The 21,131-nt window shown below is 39.0% G+C and overlaps 3 protein-coding genes across 3 annotated transcripts in view; 1 reads left to right on the plus strand and 2 right to left on the minus strand.

Annotated features, from left to right (window-relative positions):
* LOC133331861 (WD repeat-containing protein 26 homolog) overlaps positions 1-21,131 on the plus strand; it is a 155,103-nt gene that overhangs the window by 43,839 nt on the left and 90,133 nt on the right. The window lies entirely within an intron of this gene.
* On the minus strand, positions 145-3,212 carry LOC133331898 (pre-mRNA-processing factor 6). Its single transcript, XM_061540289.1, has 5 exons — positions 3,115-3,212; positions 2,739-3,056; positions 1,481-2,681; positions 461-1,414; positions 145-392 (listed from the first exon to the last, which is right to left on the minus strand). The coding sequence occupies exons 1-5, from the start codon at positions 3,210-3,212 to the stop codon at positions 168-170; spliced, it is 2,796 nt and encodes a 931-aa protein (XP_061396273.1). The 3' UTR covers positions 145-167.
* Positions 6,723-8,674, minus strand: LOC133331881 (organic solute transporter alpha-like protein). Its single transcript, XM_061540271.1, has 5 exons — positions 8,584-8,674; positions 7,292-7,773; positions 7,089-7,214; positions 6,897-7,023; positions 6,723-6,805 (listed from the first exon to the last, which is right to left on the minus strand). Exons 1-5 carry the CDS (start codon positions 8,672-8,674, stop codon positions 6,723-6,725), a joined length of 909 nt encoding a protein of 302 aa, XP_061396255.1.

Consider the following 21,131-nt stretch of genomic DNA (forward strand, 5'->3'; position numbering starts at 1 on the left):
TTAACCTCATTTGTTTTTTTTTGTGGTTGTTGCTGTTTAACCGTTGTTGCACTATTGTTATAAATTAGTACAACAATACGACATACTAAAACAATATCCGATACAAGGTATTACAGATATTCAGAATATTATAAATATTGGCATAATTTTAGTACATCTATCGAACATTATATGGGAATTTTTATTTCTTTAACTACAGCTTTAATAATGTCAGGCGTCTTATAGCACCAATTTCTGATATCTTTGCTGACGCGACACCATGCCTCGCCATGTTTTGGTTCGGCGCTTATGCAACGCTCCAGAACTTCCTTCTGTTGTGCTTCTGTGCCATGTAGAAGTTCGAATTTGTAGAAATATGCCCAAGCGTCCCCTAAATCGGGATCAATTTTAACCTGAGAAATATATAATGATTCATTAGTATTGTACACCTTTAAGGCAAACCTCCAGCTGTTGTACTTACGGTTCGGTTGAACCAGTCTCGGCACTTTGAGAATTTATGTTCAGACCAAAAAAGTTTAGATACCGCTAATAGGACATGGGGATCATGTTCACATTTCTTGAGTGCATCGACGGATTTTGTTTTTCGTTGCGGTTTAGATTCCATGAATATGGCTTCGGCCCATAACTGCCCTGAGTTTGGACACTCTTGTAGTGCTCTTGCCATCATTGTACTGGCTATTTCTTTTAAGTCGGCTCGTAGCTCTACACGTATTGCCTCCAACCACAAAATGGGTGTCTTGGGGTTCCGCAAACGAGCTCTTTCGAGTATCGAACGAGCTTTTGTTAGTACACCTTTACGTTCTTCTAAATTCGCTGACAGCAACCACAACGGAATAGATGTGGGGCATTTTTTAAGACCCAAATTGTATGTATTTGCAGCTTCTTCGAGGCGCCTTTGTTGCTCCTCTATTTGGCCTTTCATCATCCAGAGTTTTGGGAAATCGGGAAATACTTCAACTGCTTCTTCGAGCAGTCGAAGGGCATCTTCCAGTCTGTCCAGGGCCCATTCGAGACGTGCAGACTTCATCATAACTCTCGGCGTTGGGGCGGATCCACGTGCTTTTGCCAATAGTCGACGAGCCCTTTCATACTCAGAATTTTCTGATTCCAATTTTACTGCAGCTAACCAAATATCTTCGGAATTCGGGTTGGCTTGGAAAGCTAATGAAAGAATGGCTCTTGCGGCGGGAACATCGCCGGCCAACCATTTAGATTTGGCACCCATCAACCACAGAACTTCCGATTTAGGACAATGGGCGACGGCTCTTTGCAACAGAGCTTCCAGTGACTCACGCGTGCCATGATTTTTTTCAAAATACGCAGCGCGCAGCCAAATGCTTTTTTTCGATGGGAAAGTCTGCAAAGCATGTGCATATACAGCTCTGGCACATTCAAAGGCATTTTCCTTGGCGCACTAAAAAAAGAGGAATAATGATTTGCACCTAAACTATGAGTAAAAATTATGACTAATTTTACTTACAAAATCGGCATCGTCCATCCAAGTTTGTTTGCGGTCCTCCTCCTCTACGCCAATTCCTATTATTGACTTTATTATTGCTTGGCAACAGTGTACTGCGCCGGATTTTTCAGCTTCAATTGCCTCTTGGAACCAATGTTCGCGATTGATTTCTACACCATTTGCGGAAAGTGATGTAAGCGAACGATCTATTATTTTTTCAACCATATGAATATTGCCATTAGCTTCTTCTAGTTTCGCCGCAGTTGTCCAAATTTGTCGATCCGTTGGGATATTTTCGCGAGCTTTGTTCAAAACTTTACGTGCATTTTCATAGGTCTCCAATCGAGCTAAAGCCAGCCACAATTCCACACTGGTGTTGCAGCATTCCACGGCTCTTGATAGTAGGATGCGGGCGTCATCCGGATTCTCTAATTCGACTGCGGCTTTCCACAGACGGACCGAGTTGGGAATATGTTCGAGTGCTTTGCGGAAAACACGACGTTTGGCTTTTATTTCGGTCTCCAAATCAGCAGCCTTTATCCAAATTCTAACTGATGTTGGGATATGACGTGCTGCCTGAGCAATGACTGCTTTGGCGGTGTCAGTGGGCTGCAGCCGAGCGGCTTCCAACCACAGATCCTCAGATTGGGGGTTTATCTCACATCCCCTCATAATAAGGTTGCGTGCCATTTGAACTTTACCAGTAACTTCCTCCAGACGAGCGGATGCAATCCAAGCTGGCGGATGATTCGGATTGGTCTCCCTTACACTCTTTAAAAGCAAACGAGCCTTCTTAATGTCATTTATATCCCCACCATATGTGGGAATCATACTTTGCAAATCAGTTAGGTATCCTTTTGGGTCTACCACAGTCTGGCCAGTTACAGAGTCAGATACTTGCGAAAGCTTGACATTCATTAGAGTGTTACGAGCTTGGCCAATCTTTCTCAAATCTAAGTCACCAGTAGGTGTTAGCATTCCTGGGGTAGCTACGCCCGGTACCATTGATGCTAATCCCGATGAAGGATCTATAGATGATGACGTTTCACCTCCCAGATTTCTTGCCAAAACGCTATCTGGTAAAGGCGTAAACTTTTCAGCTCGAGCATTCCTTTGCTTTCTATTGCGACTGTCGCCAACCTCTGGTATGTTGGACCATTCTTCCGCCGTTACGGTTGCCAGTGACCTCTTTAAATCTGAGAACTGCTGTTGTATTTTGGGCCTAAACAAAATTGTATTATAAAAATATTAAAAGAGAGCAATCTAAGAAGTACTTTACCTCTCCTGACGATATCGTTCCAAATCCTCTCTTAGTCTGCGATCTCTATATTCCTTCCTCTTCTCGTCCATGCGTTTATCAATGGAGTCATAAATTGCATCAGCTTCCTCATCGTCTTTATCGTATGGATCTTTGGAGAATAAAGATCCACTGTACCCACTAAACTCGTCGTAATTCGAGTCGTTCAAATCCTCGTCCTCTTCCTCTTCTTCATCTTTCTTCTTCCTTTTTGCAGCTGGTGGAGCGTGTCGATCATCCGACACGTCGTTGGCATCTCGAGCGGGGCCAATATCAGAGCGTGTGGTGAAGCCAGTAGCACTAAATAAATATACAAATGAATATTATGAACCACAATCATTTGATATGTATAACTTACCCACGACCAACACCAGCAACATATCCCAGAGGTGCAGGCACACCAAGGAAATGTTTTTTATTGCGGTTGGCTATGACCGCTGCGGTTACATTTGACATTTTACAGAGTTATTCCAATTGCCCACAGGCAGGTCCAGCAAGTGAAGTAGGTTGTGATGTTCTCACGAATGAGGGTGATACATAACGGCGATATCAACGCCTTGTTTCGATATATTAATTAAATGTTTTTGTATAAAACAATAGAAGGAAACGCGCTAGTTGTTTCGATGCAGGGTTCTGCTTACGGGTATGTAAGTCGACTTTCGACGAGCACGAAAACGTTTGAGGTAATGTAGCAAAGCAGATTTTATAAGGTAGTCCCATCAACACAGCTGTTGGTACATTCAAATGTCAAAAAAGTTGCAATTTAAAATTAAAAACTAAGTTAGACATAAACAACTTTGCATTTTGAAGATTTTATTTAGCAATACATTTCTTAAACAATTCCGAACGAATTTGTAGAAAAAATAGAACAGTTTGTTATTGTAATCAATTGCTTATGCGGCTACCTTTAAAAGCCGTCCTCAACTAGGCTAATATCATCAGCTGATATTATTTTGTATTCTGTGAAATGAACGAATGGAACTATTTATGTTTATAGTTCACATTTAGTTCGTAAACGTGTGCAAGTAATTCTATGTCATTAAAAAAACAAATTTCCTGTGGATGAAATCCTCCGATCATAAATACTTGAGAAGAAATGAAATATATTTAAATATGGCATCACTGATGAGCCTTGTGTACCCTTTTTCGTCAGTCTAATATCATCTGTATCATCTGTATGTGTTGTTATTTGCCTGCTTAATAAAAATAGTGAAATAAAATAAAACTCAAAAGTGAAAATATAAATATTTAATTATCTGAAAACATATCTTTTTAACGATCAGTAAGCCGGTTTAAGTTTGTGGTATGTTTTTTCATTCATTTTATGTAATTGTTTATACATATATTTTTGACTTCCAATAGTGTCTTTTAGTACAAAACCCGGTAAAATTGGCTTCTTAAAAATTTGTTCGAAAGAATCAGCTTTTCGCCAACTCCCTTCAGTTTTGTTTTAAGAGAAGTATAGAAAAAAAAACAAGTTTGAGTGCATTCACCTCACCACCTTTTTCCTTGACAATTGAATTCCTTGCAGATATTTTGATTTTTTGTTTATTATATGTAGAAAGGGAAAATGCAAAATTTGGATTTGTTATAAATTATTGGTTCAATGCGTTCATATCTTTCAATATCACACATTGTGCAATTATACAATGTAAGCTATAGCAACCAATTATATTTTTATTGTGGCTTACTATGTACGATAACTTTCCACTGGAGAGGGCAACCCTCCAGTAAAAATATTTAAACATCATCCAACAATTTGAACAAAATACAAATTTTAATAGTTGAAATTTATTCATTTTATTGTACAATGAATACTATTGCTTAATATCTCCTGAACAATTAAAATATTTTGGTTTTTGCTCGGAAACTCGGAAACATTTAAGTTGTCAGACCACATTCAATACCATGTACGATAACTTTCCACTGGAGAGGGCAACCCTCCTGTAAAAATATTTAAACATCATCCAACAATTTGAACAAAATGCACATTTTAATAGTTGAAATTTATTCATTTTATGGTACAATGAATACTATTGCTTAATATCTCCTGAACAATTAAAATATTTTGGTTTTTGCTCGGAAACTCGGAAACCTTTAAATTGTCGGACCACATTCAATACCAATATGTACAAATTATTACGATATCAACCATACTTACTGTTTGTCTAAAAATATTTTATGATCTAGTTGTTTTAAACATTTATTTTACAACGTCCCTCGGGAAGACATTTACAATATGGAATGAATCAGACTTTAAATTGTAAAGGTTAACTCAGTAAAAGATTTTTATTTCCATTTCTTTATTAGATAAAAACATTCACTAAACACTGGCATATTTGGCGCTATATTGTTACATGACGCCTGTTGCTTTTATCGTTCGTAAGAGAAGAATTTCACAATACGCATGTCCAATCTATCGCTCTTAATTTGTCTATCTGTTTTCGACGAGTTCTTCGTAAATTCGAACAACCAAAATTGCCAAGCCATTACCATATTTTAGTGGTACAAATAATCTAAAATTGAGATACTTTCGGCTTGTTTTTTTTTTTTTGTCGATTTAATATATTGTATTCTGCGGTTGTATACTTTGTTATTCCGATCAACCAGTAGTTGCATCGGTGATGTGTTGAATAATTATTAATAGTTCTTTGTCACTGACACACAAAATATATGTATGGGGCTCCAAATATAGAAAACGGACAGGATTTTGTTGAATTTATTCCGACGGGGCTGATCTGTGGCAAATGAATTAGATCCCAGAATGTTTGATTAAGTTGGTTAAAGGCATCTGATTGACACTTATCGATTTGGGACATACATAAAATAATTTCGGAGCCTATATTCCATTCAACTCTGTTAGGAAACCTAATATGATGCTCTACGATATTGGCATATCGCCAGATTTTTTATACAATTTATGTACGTTGTGGTAAGACAATGAATTTGAACATTTTCGAACGATAACTTGATTACTTTTTATTATTAAAAAAATTCCAAAAAATGTGTTTCACATATTTATTTTAATGGAGGATTTTTTATTTGCTAAACGAGTATTTTAATATTACCTTTTTCATTCTTAAGTATTTGTGTATTCCGTAAGGAATATACAAAGTCATGTTCCTCGTTTGACCCCTCTTTTGGGAGAAATCCTTTCATAAGAATTCCTCGAGTATTCAATGGTTTACCACAGGGTCTCAAGACATTCCGTGGCTACATTAAATACTCTGTTTGAATATGATAATTTGCATGGATTTTGATGTGTTTTCTTTTGCATAGCTGATTCACTTAATTATTTTGCTTATTTAATTTAATATACAAAGTCATGTTCCTCGTTTGACCCCTCTTTTGGGAGAAATCCTTTCATAAGAATTCCTCGAGTATTCAATGGTTTACCACAGGGTCTCAAGACATTCCGTGGCTACATTAAATACTCTGTTTGAATATGATAATTTGCATGGATTTTGATGTGTTTTCTTTTGCATAGCTGATTCACTTAATTATTTTGCTTATTTAATTTATTTAATTATTTTTTATACATCCTACTGTGATTCTATGTTAAAATTTGAATTAATTATTTAAGATTACTCCAAAATCTTATATCTTGGGCTTGTGGCTAGGTCCCCATTCATGAAAAAAAAATAAATATATTGAAATTTTCAAGCAAATTATCTTACAAAAAAAAAAAAAAACCAACAACAACAATGAATATTCGACTCTTGCAGATAATAAACACTAAATAAAGGATGTATCACAGTTCTTCGGTGAATATTAGAATGCATTTCATTTAAAATATAATGATGGGAATGGGTGTGCGATTTGTTTTTTTTTTTTCAACACAAAATATGTATATGTATATATGCAGGGGTACAAATATGGATGAATGAGTGTATGAGTTTCGGTACATAAGTTATTAGTAATAAGTACATATATATCACAATTGAAATTCCTGTCGGTTCGTGTCGGCTAGATTGGCGACAGTTTATAGGCATTTTGCACCAAAAGCGACACCAACACCATTTCCACCAAAATCAATAGATTTATGATCGCTGTGTGAAAAATAGATGGAAAGAAGGAAAACAAGACTTTATTACCTATCAAGTGGATCGAAACAAACAATTGCTGGTCCAACCGACTTACTTTGTTTGTAAATAGTGTGGTTGATGGGATAATAACCGCCCAGCTCGATGTTATTCAATTGAGTGTCCAGCAGCATGTACTGAAGTTTGCACAGCAGAAGGATTAGTTGCAAACAAAACATTTTTTTCTGCAATGAACGGAAATCAAATGGATGATGCGCACCGTATGTAACAAGAGCAGAGGAATACCTACAGTTAGCCCATATTCGGAATGAATGGAGTTCACCATACGCACCACAATGTTCAGTGCCCATATGCCGATGAGGATGGAACAGACCAGAAATGGTATGAAGTATATGCTAACACTACGATAGAGTTCCTGTAATTATTACAGTGAAGAAATAGGAACAGTAAGCGGACAGAAGGATTATATTTGAACTAACTCAGACACGTTACCTGTTCTCTATAGTAGATTATGTTTAAGACCAACATTATGCAGCCCTGAAAAACGGGCATCTGCCAGACCATGTATCGCAGCAGGCATAGCTTAGCTTTTGAGGGCGTTAGAGCCGGCAAGCATAGACAGCAACAGCAGCACGGAGGCGTATTTATTGAGATCTCTGAACCATCGTTTTCTTTCGCATAGTTGAGTTCAGAACCCACGTAACGGAAGCACAACTGACGAAACACGACCGCCCCAATAGTAAAGCAGATATGCATAACTGTGTGGCATATAAGCCAAACCTTTGGCAGCATAATGGTGGTGAAAGCAGCGCCACATATTATGGGGTATAGAGAACACAATACTATGGATGGAACACGGATGAAGGAATCACCGCTGCTGCGAATCTTGGAAACAGTATAGGAAAAAATAGCTACATTCAGTAGCAGTAACAGCGAGCCGACAAACATCGACAGCGTTATAAATGGCGTTAGATCTGTAAAAAAAAAACAAGACAGAATGATGTAAGTCGCGAGTAAAAAAAAATCGTGCTATTCTGGTGATTATTTTGATCAGTCAAAATAACGTTGTTTGGCCCTAAATATTAACTGATTATACCACAAACTATATTTACCGTCTATGGTTCAAGATGAGGCTATAATTCTGTTGCCCACGTTTGGTTCACTCAAAATTATATGTAGTACACTCAAAACTAGTTCTTTAATGTAAAAATATGAAATGCTTCAAATAAGTAAGTCTTTATAAACCCTCATGTCGAATTCCTAAAAGATGGACTATGTCGGCTTTGAACTTTACGCTGATCATGAATATATATTCAAATGAAGATTTTATAAATTACAAACGGCATGACATATGTAATTATTGGGTTCTTCTTACTGCAAAGGAGTGCTGCGAAGGAATAATTATCAGGCCATGTTAATTTAGTAGTATTAATATTAACTAATTAATGACCATTGTACATGCACAGATACTGGAAAACACTCATATTTTAAATGCCATGCATTTTTTCAGGATTTTGAGTTATTCGTTCTCTACTTAAGCACATATGTACACAGGCATTGGACCATTGCACCTGCTTGCGTTCAGGCTCAAAATAGTGAAATGAATATTCGACTATCTGCAACGTTATGGGTATTTTTTATAAAATGTTGCATGGTACTATAAGAAAAGGTGGACTAACTGTAGTCTAGTGTAATGTCTTATTATGTCAAATTTGCATATAAACATATTCAACAGATTGTTGCAGTCCGACTGATTCGTTCTTACTTTAATATGATACACTTACTCTGATAATAGTCAGCTAAACTCGGATGGATGAAAATATTTTGTTTAGCTTCTTCGGCGGAAGCGTTACTTCCCATAGGTGTCACATCCATGATTCGTCAATTGACTGATAGTGCAGTACTTTAGTCTATGTTCTTACTTATCTGAAAATAAAAGCAGGATGTATATAAGTAGTGTGCAATGAAATAGGAATAGAAAACCATTGATTAACTTTTGAGAGAATATATCCGATATATTATATGGCCTATTGAGTGGTCAGTCACAATAGCAACATACAACCTCTACGCATTTGGTCATTGTTTCGTTTTCCAATTGTTAGCTGATATAAAATAATTTACCATCCAGAATAGTGAATGAAAGAGGACAAGTTGCCATAAAAAACATAATCACTTTTATGGGGGAAATACGTACCAGCGACTTCTCTCGAATCAACGAGATCAGCTCAAACCGGTTTGCATATGGCAAACTTGGAGTGATGGACTATAAAACGCCGCTCTTGGGGTTGCAGTTTAATTGTTTCGCATTAACAGCAATTCCCATAAACAAAGATATGACCTTGACTTGTTTTCGTATCGTTGCCGTGCTTCGGTAGCTAAGACGATGAGATGATTTTGCTGTTTCAAGAAGAATAGTGAAGATCTTTTGATAAAAATAATTTCTGATATGATATGATGTTTCTCATGAAAAAATTCCTCAGTGGGTTCCTTGAACATTTTACTGCCAGAAATATGATTTCACATCGAATCTGGCGTGAATTTTCAAACTAAATAGGAACGAAGTGGGATGGTGTAAAAGGCAGCCATTGCCATGGAGAACTCTTCTTCATGATTGATTTAATTAATTAGTAGAATTTACAAAAGGGCTTAAATGAGGGAATAGATTGTCAACGATTTGATTAATATGGAGCAATGCAGCCAAATGATAGTATCAAACATATCTATGACAAATAATAATGTCCAAGATGCTATCGATGCAATCCGACCAAAACAATCAACAACGCTTATGGGTATGGTGTTTATGGTGGCACCGCTTAATTCAAATCATATATGAAGCTTGTAACAACGAATGTTGCTTATTTAGTCAAGCGAAAGCGGGCCTCGAGTTGTCGAGACGTTCGGACATCGTCTTGCTGAAACACGGGTTGGCCGACTGATGGCGTATTATTATTACAAATGAAGAAACATTTGCTAGTCCAGCACAGGAATGCAGCGATTCATTCTTCCTAGTATTATTCTGGCATTCATAGAGTGCTCAGCATATTTTCGTACAATCATCTAGCGCGCATTGCTAAATCTGCGTACCATCGCATTTAAAAGACTACAAACATTTCTATCCAAATAAATTTGAGATGATAACTAGACAATAAGTTCCGCATTGTAGTTTTCTATATATAGCCGGCATTGGCATTCGCATTCCGACACACGAACACGTCTTATTATTTGTTTGGTTAGCACACTTCGTGATATTACGTACAGCATTATGACGTACTAGATAGGCAGACAGACAAGTCTGTCTGTTGCATGGCCAATGGACATCTAGAGGTTTATATGTGTGGGTCTGTCTGTTGCAGTGTGCAAAAGCTTTATTTTCGTCAATGTGAACAAAATTTGGCAACAAGAGTGAATGCAAACGTCCGGTTCGCAAGTGCTATATTGTAGACAATTGTCATTGTTGTTATAAAGGTGGGAACGATGGGCAATATGCTGTGGTTTTGGACACAACGAACCCTGCCACTCCAGATGATTCAATATATACTTGGTGAAAACAGTGTGAATGCGAAGAGATTAAAAACTCGACTTTGTTCACCTATGGTAGAGACTAGGACTAATCTTCCGGTCGTATTTGAAAACACAACTTTCACATGTTGTCTAACCCAATATGCAGCAACAGTAAACATCAGAGGCGTTTGAAAAAAAAATGGAAATTCATGTTTTGGATTTGTTTACTGAGATTGCGTAACTTTTCACATGCCAGTGCCACTAATAACGCTCTGTATTCTGTTGTAAACATAAACCAGTTATTATTTGGGTCACCAATGTTTCAAGCTGCGTCCATAGTGGCGTTTTCTCCAAAAGCACAAGTGTTTGCCAATATACGTGCATATACGGGGAAAGACGCGGACTAGAGGCTGTTGTAAAATAAATTACACATTTTCGAGGTAGTGCTATTTACCCATACAATTCGGTGAGCTTCATGCTCTCGTGAGATTTTCTCGTTAATTTTCTTTTGCTGTTGAGTAATTTGAATTTGTTGTCCGTAACTCAGTTTAGCAACTCAGCATCAGCACTAGACGACCGCTTCCAACGAGAAACAAAATGCAACTGATCTTTGGTGGTACTGAAGACAACAGAATTCGTTTGTCGTCTTGTAGAGAACGTGCGATCATCGCATGTCATTGATTATTTCTGTGAGCATGTGGTATCTGCTTTACTTCTTTCTCATTCAAATAGACGCTCTTGCTCTCTCGTTGTTTGTTAAGTTCAACCAACTGATTCATGTACTACCTGAATCAGTTGATTGTGATTCAAGCTAGTATTAAAATTTAGTTACGGACTCTACTGAACAACACAATTTGTTCGCACTCTTAGATGGCTTAGGTATTCGTATTAGTAAAGACCAACATAAAATAATGCAACAGAAAGGTATTATCACACACATCGATTGGCAGTAAGTAATTACGAATCGGTATCTGTGGTATGCCCAGTTATTAGCTGTGTCTGTTTAATCGAGGTTTGGAATTGTTACCAAATGTTGATGGATGTTGTCAGTTCTACGCTGAGAACTTACTGAATGTTACAAGGTAAATGTCTTCTAGTAAAATTTATCCAGCACGAATCCAGCATGAATTTCAATCAGTCGTTATTTTAAATTTTGACCAAAGTCAAAAAAAAAAAACATTTTATTTTATGAATTTTATTCCTTAACAAGTTTGTAGTATTTATATATTTACGTTTGGTAGGAACTAAGCGTTTACAGCATTTATTACATTTTATGCAGGATAAAAATTCGTCACTTGGACAGGGATGGTCCAGGCTTCGTATTTGAATTCAATATTCAGACTGCGTATGCTAAGTAAATGTCATGTTCCAAAGGCTGTAATTGATCGAAAACGCCGAAGAACTGAAAATAATTGAAAATAATAATCCAATTGGGGGGAATTTTCAAGAATTTGTTTAACGAGGATATAATTTTTTTTCTTGAAACTAAAATATTTAGAACTTTTGACTTAACCCGCCATATGTTAAGGCCCCATATATATATATATATATATATTAAGTGGTGGTTACGTAATTAAAACATTATCTGTGGTAAACATTTTCTGATCATTTTTTACTTAGTTTACTTAATTTAAAAAAATGAAGGAGTTTTTTAAAAATATTAAAAAAATGCAGGAAAGTAAAAAATCACACCATAGTCGATGTTTTTGTATAAAACCGTTATTTATGGAAACATTGCATGCAATAATTAAAAAAAATATAATAATTCAGAACACTTAGATATACTGCGCTTAAGAGATTTAGTGAAATAAATATATATAAATATATCTAAATGTTCTGAATTATTATTTTTTTTTAATTCTTCCAATGATAACTTCCATTGATAACTTTTTCTTGTCGGCTGATGTTAATTCTCAAATTAATGATATTAATGACGTTATAACAACATTATATTCATTTGTTCCTACCGTCAGCAGACGCATCAATTGTGGTTTAGATTCTTGGTTAAAATCTAGGAAAATTTTACATGCGCGATCAGTACGTGATATGGCTTACGGCGAGTACGTTAAACATCCAACTGCAGAAAATTTGAAAATATTTTGTTCCTATAGAAATAGAGCAAAGACAGTTTTAAGAAATGAGAGAAGAAAGTTCTATGTTCGCATGTTTGACGGTCTGAATAGCTCTCAGATCTGGAAGAAATTAAGAGCTAGTGGTTGTTTAGATGATGACTCTTTTCCCGATACATCTTCGGTGAATGTTGATGATCTCAATGATTTTTTTATTCAACCTGCTTCCACCATGGACTCAGTTCCTGTAGATCTCTCAGGCTATGATGGCGAAGGATACTCCTTTTCTTTTAGTTGTGTCTTTGAGGATGACGTTTTTCGTGCTTTAGGAGCTGTTAAGTCTAATGCAATTGGTTGTGATGGAATTCCAGTTAAATTTTTAAAAATTATCTTTCCTTACTTATCTTCCTACCTTTTAAAATTTTTTAATACGATTTTTACTACGTCGACTTACCCTTCTTGTTGGAAGCTTGCAGGGGTTGTGCCTATTCCGAAAAGTAAGGCCCCTTTTTGTATGGAAAATTTGCGTCCAATTAGTATACTTCCAGCGTTATCTAAAGAAAATTGTTTCCCATTTTTTTATGCTGATGACATGCATTTGTTTTTCAGAAACAGCAGTATTGTTGAATTGGAATCTGACGTAGATAATACCCTTTCAGATATAAGCAATTGGCTTGTTTTAAATAATTTTTTTGTTAATGTTGATAAATCTAGGTCTATGTTATTTAAACCAGTGAGGAGTTCATTTCCTAGTTTTCAAATTTACATGGATGGAACTAGAATTGCCCTTGTAGATGAAATGAAATGTTTAGGCTGTATCATTGATGATAGACTTAGCTTTGCTAGTCATATTCAAGTTCTTTATTCTGGTGTAGTGTCCACTTTGCGCAGGCTTTATTGTAACAATTTGTATCTACCTCAATTTATTCGCAAACGTCTTGCCTTTGCTCTGCTGATGTCTTCCATAAACTATTGTATTGAAATTGTTTCCGGTACCAGTCTCTTTAATTTGATGATTTTTGAACGATCATTTATTGTTCGGGTGGCACGAATTTGGAACCAACTTCCCTTGCTTCAACGTACCTTCTCAAATCCTGTGCATATATTTATTTACAGATATAATGAATTTTCGCTAAACCAAATGTGATTGTTTAGACTCTGCTCTTTTAGTAGTGCTATCATAAAATAGTTGGTACTTTTTTATTATTCTAATATTATTTTGTTAATTTTACTTCATGGGGAACCAATTTTATATGGAAATTCCATTAACATTTTTATAATTGTATATAAGATATTTTTTTAAATTCTTTATTGTATATTACAACATTGTTAGTTAGTATATTGTAATGTAAAATTGTTTGGCTTTATTAGCTTATGCGTTACTATGTATGAAATAAATGAAATGAAATGAATTAAGGGCTGAAAATGTTTACCACAGTTAATGGTTATATATATATTGTTACGAATATAACTTTAGATTTGAGTTAATTTAGATGAATTCCGTTAATTTAAGAATTTGAATTGTAACGTAAATTTCTACTACGCAGTTTATTTGAATAACTTCACAACAACAACTACTGTATAGATTTTTCTACATCCTTCCATTTCCTCTTTCATTTTCTATTTTTGTTATTGTCGTACAATTCTTGTTAAACGTCATTCCTCTTTCTTTGTTATTCCCTCGCCTGTATATGTGTTGTTGTTATTCCTCTTTCTTTGTTATCCCCTCGCCTGTATATGTGTTGTTGTTATTGTTTACTCAGTGTAAGTTTGTATGTGTGTTTGTTGCATTGGTAGATTGTTCGTGATCTAGGTGTTACCAGATCGTCTAGAAACTTCTGTAGCGACAAGCAAGGCTCATATAAATAGAGGAAATGGAAAGACAGTGAGTCAGTTGTGAATCAGATCGCGAATTGAAACCGTCAAGTAACGTAAAGCTGTAAAGTAACGTGCAAAGTAAAGTGTGTCAATAAACTCATTGTAATAATCGTAATCAGAAAGAACCCGCGTTTTATTTGGTACGAATTGTATCGGGAAATAAGACAACGTCTACACGGGATTAACTAAAATCCAAGAACGTAACAATTGGTGTCGGAAGTGAGATTACGATAATACTACGATGAAGTTTAAGGATCTACGAGTGGAAGACTTGAAGAAGGAGCTGAATAAATTGGAATTGTCCTCTACTGGCAACAAGGCTGAACTACAAAAACGGCCAGAAAGTTTGAGGAAAATTCCAGAAGGAGCGAAGAGAATTCCAGAAAGTTAGAAGAAAACACGAGACGAATGTTCGAAGAGAATGCCAGAAAGTTAGATGAAAATTCGAGAATAATGAACGAGAAACTCGAGAACATTACAGAAGTTATTGGAAGGAGAGTGGAAACCGTGGAGGTCCAAATTAAAGAGTTGGACAAGAAAGTGCAGTCGGTTGACGAGAAGATTCTGTCTGTGGACGAGAAATTTCTGGCCCACGACCACAGGTTTACGAATCTGGAGAAGAAAATGTCGGAACTGGAAATCAAAGGTGGTCCGGTGCGAGTTCCTGATAACACGCTAAAAATCAAACCTCCTGTATTCGACGGCTCTACGTCATTCAATGTTTTCAAGTTACAGTTCGAGACAGTGGCTTCTAGAAATTCGTGGAACGACAGCGACAAAGCGGTTGCACTACTTCTGGCATTGAAGGGCAGTGCTGCTGATGTTATACAGAGTATTCCTGTCGCTTCTAGGAACAACTATGAAGATGTTATTGCTGCACTGGAACGTAAGTACGGTGGCGAACATAAACAAAACATCTACCTTATGGAACTAAGGGGTAAAGTACAGAGGGCAAACGAGACGTTACAAGACTTTGCAGCTGAGGTGGAACGTTTGGTGCTAATGGCATATCCAGGAGAGAATCACCCATTGCTGGACCGTATGAAAATCGAAACCTTTGTGAATGGCATACGTGACCCTGAGATTAAATGTGCAACATATGCGTCACCAAAAGCGTCATTTGCCGAAACTGTGTCGTTTGCCCTTGCCCAGGAGACGGCAAGAATAATTGTTAAGCCCCAGACCCACAAGATTCGCCAACTGGAGACCGAATGTAGCGAACCCAAATCTCTCGTTAACTCGATCAAGGACGCCATGAGGCAGGTAATAGAAGAAACAAAGTTAGCAGGGATGACTAAGCCCAGGGTTAGATGCTACAACTGCGATAAAGCAGGTCATATTGCGCGCGAATGCAGAGCTAAGCGCAAACGATCCAGGTCATCGTCACCACCTCCAACGAAAGATGGTAGACGAATGGCTCAACAGTCGACCAATGAGTCACCGTTAAACTAAATCGAGCCAGTCCAGCGGGGCATGAACTGGCTCCCATCGACGATGGCCCCACAATCTCCATAGCAATAGTACAACAGAAAAGTCACAACCTAACAACAACTGGGTACATCAATGGTGACAAGCGAGTTCTGACGTTAGATACTGGCGCATCAAAGTCCATCATAAGATCAGATTTGGTAAAGGGAAACATAACGCAACTTAATGGAGTCAGACTGCGCACAGCAACGGGGGAGCCCGCGGCCGTACACGGCAAGATTACCCGGAGACTAACTATTGCCAATAAATCGGTGAATTACGATTTTATAGTTGCTGATATCGTAGACGAAGTGATAATAGGCGCAGATTTTATGATTGCCTTCGGTATCAATCTGGATATGAAAGAGCATGTGATGACCTGGTCTAACGTCGAAATTCCGTTAAACGTGGGCTACGATGAAAGTACACCCATTAGACGTCTGACTACGGACCATCCAGAGATAATACCGCCCTATGCCGAAGCAATAATATGGGTACCAATGAATGGAGATTGTGGAGCCGAGAAGTTGTGGGTGGTGGAACCAGTAGAAAACGTAAACAGTAACATCCTAATAGCGAATGCCCTGGTGAAAAGCAACAAGGACGGATTGATTCCTGTTCGAGTTTTGAACCTGTCAAACAAGCAAGAACAAATTTGCCAATTTTCCGATGTTGGACAATGCACACCAGCTGAAGCTGTAATTAATTTGGGAACTAGCACCGAAAAGCCAGCAGCCATGGAGAAGAAGCACCTCGACGGCTACATAAAAGAGTGGACACACCAACTATCACCTTCCGAGAGGAACAAGGCTAAGCAGCTATTATGGAAATATGCCTCTACCTTTGCGTTGACAAAAGAGCACCAAGGAAGAACATCAGTGGTGAAGCATGAAATCAATACAGCAGACGCGCGACCCATTAAACAGCCTCCAAGAAGTGTTCCCCTGGCCAAAAGAGACGAGGTCCAGAAGCTGATAAGTGAAATGGAAAAGAGTGGTGTAATAGAACCATCGTCAAGTCCATGGTGCTCCCCAGTGGTCTTGGTCAAGAAGAAAGACGGAAGCACCCGGTTTTGTGTGGACTACCGAAAGTTAAATGATGTCACCAAGAAAGACAGCTATCCGCTCCCAAGAATCGACGACACATTGGACACATTAGCCGGGACGTCATGGTTCTCCACCCTCGACCTGCAGAGTGGGTACTGGCAAGTAGAGATCGCCGAGAAAGATAAGGAGAAAACAGCGTTTGGCGTTAATGGGGGTCTCTGGCAGTTCAATGTCATGCCATTCGGACTCTGCAACGCCCCGGCTACATTTGAAAGGCTGATGGAGCGTGTGTTAAAAGGGCTGCAGTGGAAGTCATGCCTCATATACCTGGATGACATTATAGTCATGGGACGCAACTTCGACGAACACATCAAGAATTTAAAGGATGTTCTTCAGCAGCTTTCGTCTTCAGGCCTCAAGCTGAACCCAAAGAAGTGCAGTCTCTTCCAACGAGAGGTGAAGTTCCTGGGGCATCACGTGACGCCGGAGGGCATATCGACGGATAAGGAGAAAATTCAAGCCGTCAGAGATTGGCCGCAGCCCCGAAATCTCCATGAGCTGCGAAGCTTTCTGGGTCTCTGCACCTACTACCGTCGATTTGTCCCAAATTTTGCCAACATCGCCGCCTGTCTACACCGCTTAACGCAAAAAGGCCAGAGGTTCCAGTGGGGCAACGACCAAGAAGAGGCGTTCAGTGGTCTTGGTCAAGAAGAAAGACGGAAGCACCCGGTTTTGTGTGGACTACCGAAAGTTAAATGATGTCACCAAGAAAGACAGCTATCCGCTCCCAAGAATCGACGACACATTGGACACATTAGCCGGGACGTCATGGTTCTCCACCCTCGACCTGCAGAGTGGGTACTGGCAAGTAGAGATCGCCGAGAAAGATAAGGAGAAAACAGCGTTTGGCGTTAATGGGGGTCTCTGGCAGTTCAATGTCATGCCATTCGGACTCTGCAACGCCCCGGCTACATTTGAAAGGCTGATGGAGCGTGTGTTAAAAGGGCTGCAGTGGAAGTCATGCCTCATATACCTGGATGACATTATAGTCATGGGACGCAACTTCGACGAACACATCAAGAATTTAAAGGATGTTCTTCAGCAGCTTTCGTCTTCAGGCCTCAAGCTGAACCCAAAGAAGTGCAGTCTCTTCCAACGAGAGGTGAAGTTCCTGGGGCATCACGTGACGCCGGAGGGCATATCGACGGATAAGGAGAAAATTCAAGCCGTCAGAGATTGGCCGCAGCCCCGAAATCTCCATGAGCTGCGAAGCTTTCTGGGTCTCTGCACCTACTACCGTCGATTTGTCCCAAATTTTGCCAACATCGCCGCCTGTCTACACCGCTTAACGCAAAAAGGCCAGAGGTTCCAGTGGGGCAACGACCAAGAAGAGGCGTTCAGTAAACTCAAAGACATGCTATGTAGAGCCCCCATTTTGGCATACCCTATACCTGGCGGAAAGTTTGCTCTGGACACAGACGCAAGTGCGTGCGGCATCGGTGGCGTCCTTTCCCAGGAAATCGACGGACAGGAAAAAGTCATCGGGTACTACAGCCGGACATTGTCGAAGCCTGAGAGGAATTACTGTGTGACGAGGAGAGAGCTGCTTGCTGTCCTTGAGTGCGTTAAACACTTCCACAAATACCTATATGGCCAGCATTTCCTGCTGAGGACCGACCACGCTGCTCTCCAATGGTTGCTGCAGTTTAAGAATCCGGAAGGTCAACTAGCCCGTTGGATCGAGAGGCTCCAGAGTTATGACTTCAGAATCGAGCACCGAAAAGGCGGAAAGCACGGTAATGCTGATGCCCTGTCTCGTCGGCCATGCAAGGTAGAATGCAGGCATTGCTCAAAGGCTGAGAATAAAGAAAATATCGTTGATGTCCGACTATTGCAGTTTGAGTCGGGTGAAGATTGGTCGACGGAACAACGAAGAGATCCCATTCTGGGCAAAATAATTTCGGCCATAGAAACGGGCAAGCGACCTAGCCGCAAAGAAATTACCTCCGAAAGCCCTCTTTTAAAATCCTATTGGGCCCTGTGGGACAGTCTACTTATAATAGATGGTTGCTTATACCGCAAATGGGAAAGTGAGGACGGTAAATCTCACCGGAACTTGATCGTCGTCCCAGACTCCAAAATAAGAGATGTCTTGTCGGAGTTTCACGATGGGCCAAGTGGAGGACATCATGGCATAGCAAAGACCGCTGAAAAGGTAAAGCAGAGATTCTACTGGGTCGGCTGTCAAAAATCCATTGCCGACTGGATCGCCAATTGTGAAAGGTGCATAAGAGCTAAAGGTCCAACACGGAAGAGTCGAGGCTACATGCAGCAGTATAATTCAGGAGCCCCTTTTGAAAGAATCGCAATGGATGTAGCTGGACCGTTCCCCACAAGCGACTCTGGGAACCGGTATGTCTTAGTGGTCATGGATTACTTCAGTAAATGGCCAGAGGTTTATGCTATCCCGAATCAAGAAGCCAGGACAATTGTGGATGTGTTCAGCAAAAATTGGATTTGTCGCTATGGTGTTCCATCTGAGGTTCATTCCGATCAAGGTAGGAATTTTGAATCAGCGATCTTCAAGGAAATGTGCGACTCCTACGGAATGAAGAAAACCAGAACGACGCCCCTACATCCACAATCAGATGGCATGGTGGAAAGATTCAATCGCACCCTGGAAGAACATCTACGGAAAGTGGTGGACAGTGGCCAACGAGACTGGGATGAGCATATTCCAAAGTTTTTACTGGCTTATAGATCGGCCATTCATGATTCCACATCCCGGACCCCAGCCAAAGTTCTGTTCGGAAATGAATTAAAGCTACCTGGCGATTTGATATTCGGTGCTACCCCAAACGACGATGTGAACCAAGAAGAAGACAGTCAAAACTCTTTTAGTAAAGTCCACGATGCAGTCCGACATCGAATAAAAATGGTTAGCAACCGCATGAAGGCAAGGTACGATCGAGCGGCAAATACCGATGGGTTCCAAGAAGGGCAACTGGTACTATTGTTCAACCCACAACGGAAGAAAGGACTATGCCCCAAATTGCAAACGCACTGGGAAGGACCCTACAAGATTGTCACGAAAATAAATGACGTCGTTTATCGCATCCAGAGGAGCGACAGTCCCAGGTCGAAGATGAAAGTTGTACATTTGGAGCGGCTGACCCCCTACGGAACGGGAACTGTGCCTATTCGGGACGAACAGGCTTAAGCGGGGGGCAATGTTACGAATATAACTTTAGATTTGAGTTAATTTAGATGAATTCCGTTAATTTAAGAATTTGAATTGTAACGTAAATTTCTACTACGCAGTTTATTTGAATAACTTCACAACAACAACTACTGTATAGATTTTTCTACATCCTTCCATTTCCTCTTTCATTTTCTATTTTTGTTATTGTCGTACAATTCTTGTTAAACGTCATTCCTCTTTCTTTGTTATTCCCTCGCCTGTATATGTGTTGTTGTTATTCCTCTTTCTTTGTTATCCCCTCGCCTGTATATGTGTTGTTGTTATTGTTTACTCAGTGTAAGTTTGTATGTGTGTTTGTTGCATTGGTAGATTGTTCGTGATCTAGGTGTTACCAGATCGTCTAGAAACTTCTGTAGCGACAAGCAAGGCTCATATAAATAGAGGAAATGGAAAGACAGTGAGTCAGTTGTGAATCAGATCGCGAATTGAAACCGTCAAGTAACGTAAAGCTGTAAAGTAACGTGCAAAGTAAAGTGTGTCAATAAACTCATTGTAATAATCGTAATCAGAAAGAACCCGCGTTTTATTTGGTACGAATTGTATCGGGAAATAAGACAACGTCTACACGGGATTAACTAAAATCCAAGAACGTAACAATATTGTATGTATGTTTATACATGAAAATAATTAAAACTTGGTAGAAGTGGGTTTGAATATATTTAGATTCTTTTTTTAGATTAGAGATTTTACATTCACTCCTAAAGATCTCCTGTGAACATTCTCCACCAGTTGGAATATTTCCGTCAATTTCTATCAATTGGACGGGGGTGCAAACAATTTTAAGTGCCACATCCGACGATAGCTGGTAAATTCAGTGCTCCAAAGGACCATAGTCAGTTCAGTGGTTATTATACCAACCATACGGCGCAGTTACGTCTAATGCATGCCCTGTGTGTTATTGGACCCCCATTCGACATTGTGACAAAGGCCAAACGAACTGTCGGTATTTGTGGAAGCTATGAACGTGTGAAAACAACGACCGACAATATTATTATAATAATAATTATTATTATTTTTGTACATTGTACAACGGAAGAAAATGGATGGACATGTTTCTATTTCAACTGTTAATAGTTTGAAATTACTTGGTTGCGAAGTTGATAACATGG

The sequence above is a fragment of the Musca vetustissima genome, unplaced genomic scaffold, assembly GCF_032173495.1.
Source record: "Musca vetustissima isolate MV318-11 ecotype Yass unplaced genomic scaffold, APGP_CSIRO_Mvet_v1 utg24363, whole genome shotgun sequence".
Classification (NCBI taxonomy): domain Eukaryota; kingdom Metazoa; phylum Arthropoda; class Insecta; order Diptera; family Muscidae; genus Musca; species Musca vetustissima.

What these genes read in the sequence shown, in the direction of transcription:
- LOC133331881 (XM_061540271.1), bottom strand. Translation starts at nt 8,674, where the DNA reads ATGGATGTGACACCTATGGGAAGTAACGCTTCCGCCGAAGAAGCTAAA. An exon ending in TTTAGCTGACTATTATCAGA is followed by an intron (nt 7,774 to 8,583) that starts GTAAGTGTATCA and finishes TTTTTTTTACAG; the next exon opens with ATCTAACGCCATTTATAACG. An exon ending in ATTCCGAATATGGGCTAACT is followed by an intron (nt 7,024 to 7,088) that starts GTAGGTATTCCT and finishes CGTTCATTGCAG; the next exon opens with AAAAAAATGTTTTGTTTGCA.
- LOC133331898 (XM_061540289.1), bottom strand. Translation starts at nt 3,212, where the DNA reads ATGTCAAATGTAACCGCAGCGGTCATAGCCAACCGCAATAAAAAACAT. An exon ending in GAACGATATCGTCAGGAGAG is followed by an intron (nt 2,682 to 2,738) that starts GTAAAGTACTTC and finishes AATTTTGTTTAG; the next exon opens with GCCCAAAATACAACAGCAGT. An exon ending in GGATGGACGATGCCGATTTT is followed by an intron (nt 1,415 to 1,480) that starts GTAAGTAAAATT and finishes CTCTTTTTTTAG; the next exon opens with TGCGCCAAGGAAAATGCCTT.